We start from the raw sequence: 12,633 nt of genomic DNA, 5'->3' as shown, positions 1-12,633 counted from the left end.
ACGCACATACATAGGAGTCTAGCCCACACCGGCCCCGCACACCTTAAGGGCTTTACTCTTTGAAAAGCCCAGTGAAGTCATGAAACCATATCTGCTATTTTCATTTATCTTGGTTTCAGCCTATTTTGCTTGTCTAGACACTACAGTCCCTGGGAGCCTAAGTTGAGCGGGGTTCAAGAATCCCCAGCATGGGAAGGGAGGGTGGAAGAGGGCCTCCAGTGCCCAAGAGGTGCCCCACAAGCATGGGACCCGGCCCCTCCCCTGGGCCGCCCCACCCACTGGGGCACCAGCCACTCCCTGGGGAGGAGGGAGGAGGGAGAAGGGAGGGAGGGAGGGAGGGAGGGAGGGAGGAAGGGAGCCTCAAAGGCCAAGGCCAGCCAGGACACCCCCTAGGATCACACTGAGCTTGCCACATCCCCAAGGCGGCTGAACCCTCTGCAACAACCAGCCCAGGTCAGTCTCAGCCCCCACTGAGCTCCCACCAAGGCAACCCTGGGCCTGCTACCCCTACCTTTATGGCTACCCACCCCTCAGCTTGCTCCAGGCTCCCCAACCCACGGCTGGTCCCCAAAGTGTCAGCCAGCCCTGAATCCCTTTACAGCTCCTCAGACCCATCTGTCTTTCCAACTCCCATTTCTACCCAAAATCTACCCCCTAAACCCCACCTCTTTCTGCCCTCCCATCCATTCCGTCCAAGATATCTATATCCTCTGGATCCTTTCACTTTGCTCCCTATACCCCTAGGTCTATCTCCCCTAAACACTAACTCTGGCTCTCAAAACATGACTTTATCCCCCGAAATCCTTTCCCTGTCCCATATCTGATTTCCACTCACCCAAACTTGTCTCTGTCTCCCTGACTTCTCCTCTAAACCTCACTTTTCTGCTCCCAAACCCCTTATCCGCTCTATAACACCTTGTCTTTGCCCCACTCTCTCTGAGCCCCCAAACCTGTCTCTGATCTGCCAAACCCTAGCTCCATCCTCTTACCCCATCTCTCCCTCTCAAACCCACTCTTTGTTCCCAATGACTTCTCTCTGATCTCCCCAAACCATTTCTCTCTCCCAACTCCCTGCCTACTCAGTAAAATATCTTTGTCACTCCAAATACCAAGTCAACTCCCCAAAATCTGTTCTGCCGCATGAACCCTCATGTCTGCCTTCCCAAAACCCTATCTCAGCCCTAAAACACATCTCTTTGTCTCCCTGAATCTCTCCAGCTCCAAGTCTTTCTCTACTCCAATTCTATCTTGGCTTCTCAAACTCCCCTTTAATCACTAGCCACATTTCTGTCTCCAAACAGATCTTTCACTCCTAAACTCTATCTCTCCTCCAGAAAAACCTTGAACTCCCCAGATTTTTCTATGACCCTCAGAATCTGACTCCCACACTACTTCTCAACTTTATTTCTGACTCTCAAACTTCGCCTCTGATCCCCCAACCTCGTCTGTTTTCACAACCTATTCCTGAGTCCAAAATGTGTCCCTGAACTTCCAAGCTTGTCTCTGCTCCATAAACCCCCATATCTGCCTTCCCCCAAACTCCATGGCTACACCCCAAACCTCTCTCTGACTTAACCCCATATCTGACCCTCAAACTCCACCTCTATCTTCCCCCAAGCCCTGTATCTGCTCCCTAGACCTTATATCTGCTCCCTTCAGCCCCATGAGACCCTCCCTTGAGGGCTAAGATTGGAATGTTACCTGGGGTGAGGGGCTGGGGCCGAGGGAGAGTGGAGGGTGCCGGCTGCTGCCTGCTGCCACCGTTGGGGCAACACTTACTCTAGTGGGGCAGCTGATAAGGAGCTTTCATATCCCCCAGCCTCGAGATAAACTTTATCTCTGTCCGGAGAGTGATAACTGGGGGTGAGGGGGCTGGGCCCCTGCCATGGGAGGGGTGGGCAGCCCTGGACTCACCAAGGTGCAGGGGTTGGGGGCAGTGGGGCTAGAGGGAGATCATGGTGTGTAAGGTGGGGTTGAGGGGATGAGGGAATAGTAGGTGAAAGAAAGAGAGCAGGAGACACACAATGAGACAGGGACGGGAGGGAGAAACAGAGGGAGAGATGGGAAGAGAGAGACAGAGACACAGAGACAAAGAGCAAGAGACAAAAGAGACATAAAGAGAAAGGAAAAACAGAGAGAGAGAAACTTAATGAGTAAGAGACAGAGACAGACAAACGGCCGGAGAAAAAGAAAAAAAGACCCAGGAGCAGAAAAGGAGATAGAAATGCAGAGATACCCGCAGGTAGCACTGTGAAGAGAGAGAGACTAACACAGAATTAGAGACAGAGAGGAAAGAGATAGAGACCAAGATGGGGAAGCAAGACACTCTCTTCAGAGAGCAACAGCAGGCACCCTGGGGCTGAGAAGGTGTTGGTGGTGGGCACACTTGTGGCCCATCTCTTTCCTAGCACAATCCCCAAGCCTGGGCCTGCCCCTTAGCCTGTCTATACCATGGGTCATGTAAGCAGGGGTGAGGGGCAGTTTGAAGACAGCCTTCTAGTCTAGCCCTGTCACTCCACCCTACAGACACAGAAACAGAGCAGGCCAGCACAGTAGGGCCAGGGCCAGCATTCCAGGCTCCTTAACCCGAGCTGCATGTGGCTGGGTACGGTTAGGGGTATGAGACTACTACGAGGCACATGGACATAAGGTCAGAGGGCCCAAAGAGAGGGAAACAGAAGGAAGAGACAAACAAGCAGGAAGAATGGGAGACATGCAGAGATGTTCAGAGAGATAGAGGAAAGGGAAAAAGCAAGAGTAACAGAGAGAGCCAGAGAGAGAAACATGGAAAGACAGAAAACAAGACAGAAAATCATCAAACATTTATAAAAGCACAGAAAGAGGCCAGGCGCGGTGGCTCACGCCTATAATCTCAGCACTTTGGGAGGCCAAGGTGGGCAGATCACTTGAGGTCAGGAGTTCAAGACCAGCCTGGCCAACATGGCAAAACCCCATCTCTACTAAAAATACAAAAATTAGCTGGGTGTGGTGGCACATGCCTGTAATCCCAGCTACTAGGGAGGCTGAGGCATAAAAATCACTTGAACCTGGGAGGCCAAGGTTGCGGTGAGCCGAGATCGCACCACTGTACACCAGCCTGGGTGACAGAGTGAGATTCTGTCTTTAAAAAAAAAAAAAAAAAGCACAAAAGGAGAAGACAAGACAAGCTATATCATAGAAACACAGAAAGCTGGGGGAGCTACAGAGTCAGACTTGAGAGGAAACAGAGTCAGGGGAAAGAGCCCTGGGGGACAGAGAGGTGGAGAGCTAGATGACAGAGACACACACAAGGCAAAACAGAGGCAAAGGGCCATCCCACAAGTCTCAGCTCAGCTGCAGCCCATCACCACCCCCAATACAGCAGACGGGGAAACTGAGGCCTGGGAACTGAAAGAGCCTGAAAGCAGAACTATGGTGGGCCTCCCAAGGGGAAAGGGTACCGGTAGAGGTACCTCCCACCTGTCACCCTCTTCAGAGGAAGTCAGTGGCCTTGGGGTGATTTCAAAAGTTGGGCGGGGAAGGCAGAGATAAGCAGTGGGGGGTACTGACCCCCCCACACCAAGAAGTACGGAGGAACTAAGGGGGCCTTCTGTCAGTAGATGCAACGGAGGTGGAGGGAGGAGGGAGTCAAGCCCGGAAACCATGGGGTTTCTGAGAAAGTTAGAGGGCAAGATACAACAGATAGGGATGAAGTTGGGGAGCAGAGGATGGTGAACCCCAAAGTCCTGGGGGAAGTGACCAAGAGGCTCAAGGGACTCTGGTCCTGCACCCCATCCCACCTTCACCCAGACTCTTCTAGAGGGGGAGGGAAGAAAGGATGGGGGGATGGGGAGAATAAGAGGAAGTGGAGGAGGGGAGGAGAGGAGATGGGGAAAGGGAGAAAAAGATGAACAGAAAAGGGAGAGAGGAGAAGGATGAAGAAAATGGAGGGGAGGAGAAAATGAGTAGTAGGAGAAAGGAGTGGAGAGTAGATGTAGACAGGTGAAGAGAGGCCGAACATGGTGACTCACACCTGTAATCCCAGTACTTTGGGAGGCTGAGGTGGGAAGATCACTTGAGGCCAGGAGTTCAAGACCAGCCTGGGCAACATAGTTATACCGCATCTCTACAAAAAAAAAACAAAAACTAGCCAGGCATGGTGACACACACCTGTAGTTCCAGTTACTCAGGAGGCTGAGACAGGAGGATCACTTGCATCTGGGAGGCAGTGGGTGTAGTGAGCCGAGATCATGCCACTGCACTCCAGCCTGGCAACAGAGGAGACCCTGCCTCAAAAAAAAGAGTGGTGTGTGCGGATGGGGGAGAGGGAGATAAGGTGTGTGAGGAAGATATAAAAGGAGAATGAAGACAAAAAGAGGAGGACAAGGAAGAGGGGAAACAGGAAAGGAAAAGGAGGAGGTCAATGAGGAAAAGAAGAAGGTAGAGAAGAAAAAGGAAGTAGGAGAGGAGAATGAGAAAAGAGTGGAAAGAGAAGGAAGTGGGGAAGAGGGGGACAAAGAAGAGATGGGAAGAAGAGAGATGGGAGAAAGAGGGGGAAAAGGGAAGAGGGGGAGGAAGAGAATGGAAGGAAGAAGGGAGAGGTAGTAGATGAAAGTGGAGGAAGAGCGAGAGGAGGGAGGAGAGGAAAGACAAACGGGGTAAGATGGGGAGAATGAGGAGGAAGATGAAAGGAGGGGCACACAGGAGTGGAAGAGGGAGATGCAGGAGGGAAAAGAGAGGAGAGGGAGGAAGAGAAGGAGGGGAAGGAGAAGGGAGACTAAGGTGAGGAGGAGGAGGGGAATGGGAGGTGGGAAGGAGGAATATGGAAACTGAGGTGATGGAGTGGGAGGAGGGGGAAGGCGGGAAGAGGAGCAGGTGAAAGGAGGTGAAGGACAGAGGATTTCTGTGTCTGAGGACCCCTTCTGTCTTCGCAGGTTAACCCCCAGAGGCTCCATGGAGTTCCCTGGCCTGGGGACCCTGGGGACCTCAGAGCCCCTCCCCCAGTTTGTGGATCCTGCTCTGGTGTCCTCCACGCCAGAATCAGGGGTTTTCTTCCCCTCTGGGCCTGAGGGCTTGGATGCAGCAGCTTCCTCCACCGCCCCAAGCACAGCCACCGCTGCAGCTGCAGCGCTGGCCTACTACAGGGACGCTGAGGCCTACAGACACTCCCCAGGTAACTCCATTGGGTGGCTGTCTTGGCATTGGCTGAGTGCTGTTGGGGTTGCCATGGAGATCCTTGGCTAGGTCAGAGTACCACTGTGAGTATATCTCAGCAATGGCTGGAAGCTTCTCAAATGGATGTGCCGACCACTTTCCCTAGTTAAGGGCAGACCTGGGAATTCCAATGCTCCTCAACCTGCCACACTGGGGCGACCACACTGAAAGGCAATATTGGAAGTATGTGGTGGTTGCCCTAGTTGTTGAGTGATCTGTGGAGCTCCAAATCCCAACAGTCATCCTCAAAAGCCCACTTGGAAATGGTCATAGGTTATTGCAGAGGCCACACTGACCAGTGGGGGTCAGGATCCAGGAAGCATCCAATGGCCAGCAGCTGTTCTGGCAGCCTGTGGAAAAGCTGGGAACTTGGCCACCATGTTGGGGGTGCCGGGAACCACTGCACCCTGACATGGGCTGACCCTAGACTGATTTTGCCTCTTCTTTCCTCTGTCCCTACCTGCCCCCCAATAGTCTTTCAGGTGTACCCATTGCTCAACTGTATGGAGGGGATTCCAGGGGGCTCACCATATGCCAGCTGGGCCTACGGCAAGACGGGGCTCTACCCTGCCTCAACTGTGTGTCCCACCCGTGAGGACTCCCCTCCCCAGGCCGCAGAAGATCCAGATGGAAAAGGCAGCACCAGCTTCCTGGAGACTCTGAAGACAGAACGGCTGAGCCCAGACCTCTTGACCCTGGGGCCTGCACTGCCTTCATCACTCCCTGTCCCCAATAGTGCTTATGGGGGCCCTGACTTTTCCAGTACCTTCTTTTCTCCCACCGGGAGCCCCCTCAGTTCAGCAGCTTATTCCTCTCCCAAGCTTCGTGGAACTCTGCCTCTGCCTCCCTGTGGTGAGGAACTCAAAAAAGGACAGGGAAGTTGAGGTGGGAAGGGTGGCTCAAAGTAAAGCTGAGCTAAGCCTAGCTCCCTCTTCTCCTCTTCACCCCACCAGAGGCCAGGGAGTGTGTCAACTGTGGAGCAACAGCCACTCCACTGTGGCGGAGGGACAGGACAGGCCACTATCTATGCAATGCCTGCGGCCTCTATCACAAGATGAATGGGCAGAATAGGCCCCTCATCCGGCCCAAGAAGCGCCTGGTAAGACCACAGACCTGCTTCACCATATACACAGGAACCCCTGTCTTCATCCTGTACAAGAAGCCACCTCTTCTCATTGTATAGGAACGCTGTTCTCATGCTTACAGGAAGCTACTGCAGGCCACCCTGTACAGGAACCCCTGTCCCAATATCACATGGAAACCTTTGCCTTCATCCTACACAGGAAAATTTCATTCTGTATGGAAATCCTTGCCCTCACCCTACATAAGAACTCTTGCCCTTTCCCTGTACAGGAACCCAGATCTATAGAAGCTCCTATCCTCAACCTACCCTTATAGGCTTCAAACAGAAACCTTTGTCCTCACCCTGTACACCAGTGTTTTCATCCTTGGCTTCACACTGGAATCACCCCAGGTCCCTTCTCCCAGATGTGCTGATGGAATTGGACTGGGGTGTTGCCTGGGCATCAGGATATTTTAGCTCCCCAAGTGATTCTGATACACAGCCAAAGCTGAGAACCACCAATGTAGTCCCCCATAGAATACAGAACAAAAGAACCTTATACCAGACAGGAACCCCTGTACTGGCCCCATACAGAATCCTCAGGCATCACCTTGTACACAAAGCCCTGCCTTCAACCTGACCCTCACTTCTTGGGTCCTCCTGACATCCCCTGTGAGCCTCTTACCCCCACTTCCACATCCCCAGGGCACTGATCTCACATCCTGTCGTCCCCTAGATTGTCAGCAAACGGGCAGGTACTCAGTGCACCAACTGCCAGACGACCACCACAACACTGTGGCGGAGAAATGCCAGCGGGGACCCCGTGTGCAATGCCTGCGGCCTCTACTACAAGCTACACCAGGTGACACCCTGCCCCTTGGAGCCACCCCTCTGCTTTCCCTGTCTTCATGCCACACTGCCCCGGACTCTGTTCCTGTTCCACCTTCTCTCTTTCCCCACAACCCTCTTTCTTCTTTCCCCTTCCTCCTTTCCCTCCTTCCTCCCCCTTCCCTCATCTCTTCTACTTTCCCCCTTCTCTGTTATTACCCTCCCTTCTTCCTTCTCCATTCCCTCCTCCTCCACTCTCCTCCCTCCTCTCCTCTCCCCTACCTCCAGGCATCAGTTAATGTCCACCCCCCTGTCCTAGACCTTGGGCAGCTCCTATCAGCCTTGGAGGCTTTCCCAAGCTCAGGGTCTCACAACCTCAGGATTCCTTAAGACAATCTCTGCACCCCAAAATTATCTTACCCTGAAGGAAGTGGGGTAGAGAGGGCGTCCCTGGTTGAGACACAGAGATGCAAAGGTCTGGAGTTGGGGACACCCGCAGCCTCCCTTTTGGCAGGTGAACCGGCCGCTGACCATGCGGAAGGATGGTATTCAGACTCGAAACCGCAAGGCATCTGGAAAAGGGAAAAAGAAACGGGGCTCCAGTCTGGGAGGCACAGGAGCAGCCGAAGGACCAGCTGGTGGCTTTATGGTGGTGGCTGGGGGCAGTGGTAGCGGGAATTGTGGGGAGGTGGCTTCAGGCCTGACACTGGGCCCCCCAGGTACTGCCCATCTCTACCAAGGCCTGGGCCCTGTGGTGCTGTCAGGGCCCGTTAGCCACCTCATGCCTTTCCCTGGACCCCTGCTGGGCTCACCCACAGGCTCCTACCCCACAGGCCCCATGCCCCCCACCACCAGCGCTACTGTGGTGGCTCCGCTCAGCTCGTGAGGGCACAGAGCACAGCCTCCAGAGGAGGGGTGGTGTCCTTTTCCTCTTGCAGCCAGCTGTCTGGACAACCCAAGTCTCTGGGCCCTAGGCACCCCATGGCCTGAACCTTCAAAGCTTTTGTAAAATAAAACCATCAAAGTCCTGAAATTGGGGGTGTGTCTGTGTGTGGCTGGACAGTAGAGCCAGGTGGAGTGTGTAGCAATGCCTGTGGCTTTCTGATGACAGTGCCTGCCTGCAACGTGTGACCATGTGAGGCTGGCTGAGGCGGCACATGTGACACTTTGTGACCAAGGTTTATGTTGTGTGATTGGAACAGTCTATGTGAAGCTTTTTGTGAAATGTCCAGGTGGTTCCATATGCCATGGTAAGAGGCCATGCAGGGCCTGCTGACGTTGGGGGTGGTGCCGTGTGACTGTATGAGCACACTGGAAATGTGTGTGATGGAGCAGGTGATAAGGAGGTGTGCAGGGCTGTGGTCGTGCGGGTGGGCACAACGCTGGGGGACCTTTGAGACAGCATGACAGCATACATGGTGGGCACAGAATCTGATAAAGAGTCTTGGAATGTTGAACAAGAAGTGTGTGTCAGGATGTGTTCGTGGGTCTGGCAATGGCAATATTTTGCTGCAAGTCCCTGTGCATGGGTGTGGGTGTGCGTGTGTGTGCATTACGTGTGGCATGTGCCATGTCACAGTGTCTCTGAGTGGCCGACAATGTGAGCAGCTCTGTGTACATTTGTTTGTTGAGGTCTCAACAGGCAGTTTCAGAGGGTGTAAGTTAGGGACTCTGTTCCAAGGGACAAAAGACATGTTTAGGAAAGGAATGCGGAGAAGGGTGGAGCTGGAATGGTAGCTGGCAAGGTCAGAGGCCAGTGCTGGGGCGTGGGGTTGTCTGTGGGTCTTCCTGTTGGATGGGTCTTATCTTGCTCAGTCCAGCTCGGCCTGCAGCCCTGTGGGAAATGGTAGAGAATGAGAGGGGGAGATTAGGGGGACAAAGCAGCTCTTGGAGGTAGTTTCAACCTCAGTAGGTGGGGCGCTCCACACAGTGCCAACCCCTTCCCCAACACTCCCACTCACCTGGGTGAGCTGCTCTCCCCACAGCGAGTCTGTTCCTCAATTTCACAAACACACAAGAGCATACTCTGAGTCAGGGGACATCCTAAGGCAGACTGTTTAAGTGGCTCAATGGAGGCCACACAGCCAGTGGCAAGGGGCCCAGCGGGGCAGTCTGGCCTGGGGTCCATGAGCTCAGTCACTCCCCACAGCCAGCAGCAGCACCCTTTCCTGAGGGCTCACTGTGGGTCGGGCAGCAGGCCTGGAGGCTCCAGTTGCTTTAGCTCATTAGTGCCTGAAACAAATATTCTGAGGATAATATACCCATACTCATTTCACTAATGGAAGAGTGAGGCCCAGAACTGATGAGTAACTTACCCTGACCACCAAGTTTAAAGAGCAGATTTTGGATGGGGTGACACCCCCAACCCAGCAAATAAGTGCTGCCCACACTTAACTGCTCTTTATGGCTTCTCCCCTAGAGCCCTGGATATGGGGGTTGCAGGGACCCATAGGTCCTGACCATATTATAGGTAAGCAGTTGTCCTCCACAGAACAGCAGCCCATCCATCAGCTAGTGGGCATGCCAGTTCCACTCAGTGGCCTGCTGCAGAATCACAGGAGTCTATGCTCATTGTGGGCATTGTCCACAACAGCCCTGATCCCATAAAAGACATGTGTCTGGCCTACCCTCAGAAGCCCAGCCCTCACACCCTACAGGAGTCTCCATCCTCTAAAAACCCCTCTCAGAACCTGTGCTGGACACATGCCTGGCCCCACCTTGTTCAGGAACCCTGGGCCTCACCCCCATAAGTATAGCTCTCCAAGCCTGGTACAGAAGACTAGCTCTGAAGCTCTAGGGGAACCCTTCATCTAATTATCGACAGGAAACCCATCCTGATCCTGTACAGGAATGCCAGCCCTTGGATAGTAAGAACCTCTGCCTAACCCCAGCTGGAGACGTCTGAACTAAGCTGTAAGGAAGCCCCTGCACATCTTGGACAGGAACGCTTGTCCTGACCATCCACACAAGCCCCAGTCTCCCTATACGAATCCTGTATCGACCTCAGACAGGACTACCTTTGTCCTCATACTGCTGCAGTCCTGTCCTCCAGGTAGCATTTTAAAAACACCTCACTCACAATAAACTGGGTAGTAAACCATGAACCCAGCTCTGTCTTTACAGAAATCCCTGTCCTCAACCTCTTCAAGAACCCCAACTGTGTGTGGAACCTCTTGCCTTCATTGGTGACAATGATCCCTGACGTTGCCCTGCACAACAATCCGTGATCTCACACCCTATCCCACAGAGTCCACAGGAACCCATGATCCAACTCTCAACATGAACCTCAGTCTTAAACTTGTATAGAAAACCATTTCCTGACCTTATGGCAGGAATGCCTGTCTTGACCATTTACTTTAAGCCATGACCTCAGCCTATACAGGCACCTATGGCCTCACCTGATACAGGACCCCCCCCCCTTCTCACTATATGGGTGGCATTTACTGATGCTGCATGAAGCTCCTGGTCCTTATCTTGCATTAGCTCCACTACCCTAATCCTCTACAGCAGGGGTTCCCAATCCCCAGGCCATGGACTGGTACCGGTCCATGGCCTATTAGGAACTGGTCCACACAGCAGGAGATGGGCAGCAGGCAAGCAAGCATTACCACCTAAGCTCCGCCTCCTGTCAGATCAGCAGTGGCATTACATTCTCATAGGAGCACGAACCTTATTGTGAACTGTGCATGCGAGGAATCTAGGTTGCACACTCCTTATGAGAATCTAACTAATGCCTGATGATCTGAGGTGGAACAGTTTCATCCCCAAATCATCCCCCGCCATCCGTGGAAAGACTGTCTTCCACAAAACTGGTCCCTAGTGCCAAAAAGGTTGGGGACCACTGCTCTACAGGAAGCCTGACCCTAAAACTGTACTGGAACCTCTGACCGGTCTCTGCAGAAAGCCTTTGTCCTGAATCTCAACAGAAATCCTTTACTTTTACAGTAATTTATTTACAGGAATCTCTGTAATTTACAGGAATCTCTGATCTTTATAGGAATTTACAGGAATCTCTGATCTTTACAGGAACTCCTAGCTTCACTCCCTGGAAATACACTGCTGATCCTGAACAGGAAGTCTAATGTGATTCTCTAAAACAGCCTTTTCCCTGGCCTTGTCCTAGAAGCCCCACCTGCACCTTGTACAGGAACCACTGCCCTGACCCAATAGAAGAAACACCAACCTGAATCTCTGAAGGGGCAGTGTCCTAACTACACACAGGATCTTTGTCCTGACCCCGCACAGGAACCTCTATGACCCTCAGCAGGAACCTGTGTCCTAAGCTGGCACAGAAAATCCTGCCCTTACACTCAACAGGAACCTTTGATTTGCCTCTTTAGAGTAATCCAAAGAATGAACCAGTATAAAAAACCTCTACACTGCAGAGGAACCTCTGTTCTGAACTTGTAAAACCCATAATCAGAATCACCATGAATACCTGCCTGGAGACTGCACAGGAACCCCTGGCCTAACCCCCAATGGACTCACCTGATCTGTCTGTCTCTAGTAACACAGCTCTGATCCTGGACAGAAATACCTGGCCTGAGTATGCTGTGATCCTCTGGCCTGGCCATCTATAGAAAACCACTCTCCTGTCCTCAAAAGGAACACCTAACCTTAATCTGTATGGGAAGAAAAATGCTTTCACAGCTTTCCCTCTCACTTTACAATGTCTCCAACCTTCGTATTTCCCTGCAAACCTGCCTTACCAGGTAACAGAATCATTCTCCTGACCCTAGACAGGAAACACTAACCTGACCCAGAGATGCTCGTACCCCTACACAGTACGAGTCCCTGTCTCAATACTTTAAAGAGAACTTTCTATAGCAGTGCTGTCCAATAGAAATATGTGAATCACATGAGTAATTTTATATTTTCAATGTAGCCACACTAAAAAGAGAAAAAAAAACCAGATAAAATTGTTAATAACATCAATATATTTTTTACCCAATCTATTCAAATATTATCATTTCAACATGCAATCAATATAAAAATTACTGAGCTATTATAAACTTTTTATACTGAGTTTCGTGATCTGGTGTACATTTCACATTTATAGCATATCATCTCAAGTTGGACTGGCCACATTTCAAGAGCAGTAGCCGCATGTGGCTAGTAGCTACCATATAGGACAGTATAGGTCTGTGGGGTCTATGGAACCCTATAGGAGACACTGCTATAAGCTCATTGAAACCTGTTCCTGTTCTTCCTGAGCTCACTCTACCTTTTCCTACATCCCCTGCTGATAGATATGGGCACAAGACTGGTTCTGACCAATGGAGTATGGGCAGAAGTGACATATACCAATTCCAGGCCTGGCCCATAAAAATCTCTCATGCAATCCTCCATTTTCTCTCTTTCCCTGTCTACCAGCTGAAAACCAACTAACTCCAAGGACCTAAAGGAGGACAGAGTCACAAAATAGAGTTTGCCTGGGTCCATGAATGAACAGTAGTAAATATTCAGATTGGCTTTTGAATGAGCAATAAATAAACATTTATTTGTTAAGCCCCTGAAATTCTGGGTTACAGCAGCTAGGATAATTTAGC

At 51.8% G+C, this 12,633-nt stretch overlaps 1 protein-coding gene across 1 annotated transcript; it reads left to right on the top strand.

Annotated features, from left to right (window-relative positions):
• The first annotated feature begins 361 nt into the window (after positions 1-361).
• On the top strand, positions 362-8,117 carry GATA1 (GATA binding protein 1). The gene is made up of 6 exons (XM_007991602.3): positions 362-453; positions 4,914-5,152; positions 5,668-6,045; positions 6,147-6,292; positions 6,993-7,118; positions 7,599-8,117. The coding sequence occupies exons 2-6, from the start codon at positions 4,933-4,935 to the stop codon at positions 7,968-7,970; spliced, it is 1,242 nt and encodes a 413-aa protein (XP_007989793.1). The 5' UTR covers positions 362-453; positions 4,914-4,932; the 3' UTR covers positions 7,971-8,117.
• Positions 8,118-12,633: the final 4,516 nt, after the last annotated feature.

Source organism: Chlorocebus sabaeus, chromosome X (assembly GCF_047675955.1).
Source record: "Chlorocebus sabaeus isolate Y175 chromosome X, mChlSab1.0.hap1, whole genome shotgun sequence".
NCBI lineage: Eukaryota > Metazoa > Chordata > Mammalia > Primates > Cercopithecidae > Chlorocebus > Chlorocebus sabaeus.
The sequence above is the reverse complement of the archived record's forward strand: the minus strand, read 5'-3'. Positions and strand labels throughout refer to the sequence as shown.

Coding starts and splice junctions, on each gene's coding strand:
- GATA1 (XM_007991602.3), top strand. CDS start 4,933: ATGGAGTTCCCTGGCCTGGGGACCCTGGGGACCTCAGAGCCCCTCCCC. Junction 5,153..5,667: donor GGCCTACAGACACTCCCCAG/GTAACTCCATTG, acceptor GCCCCCCAATAG/TCTTTCAGGTGTACCCATTG. Junction 6,046..6,146: donor TCTGCCTCTGCCTCCCTGTG/GTGAGGAACTCA, acceptor TCACCCCACCAG/AGGCCAGGGAGTGTGTCAAC.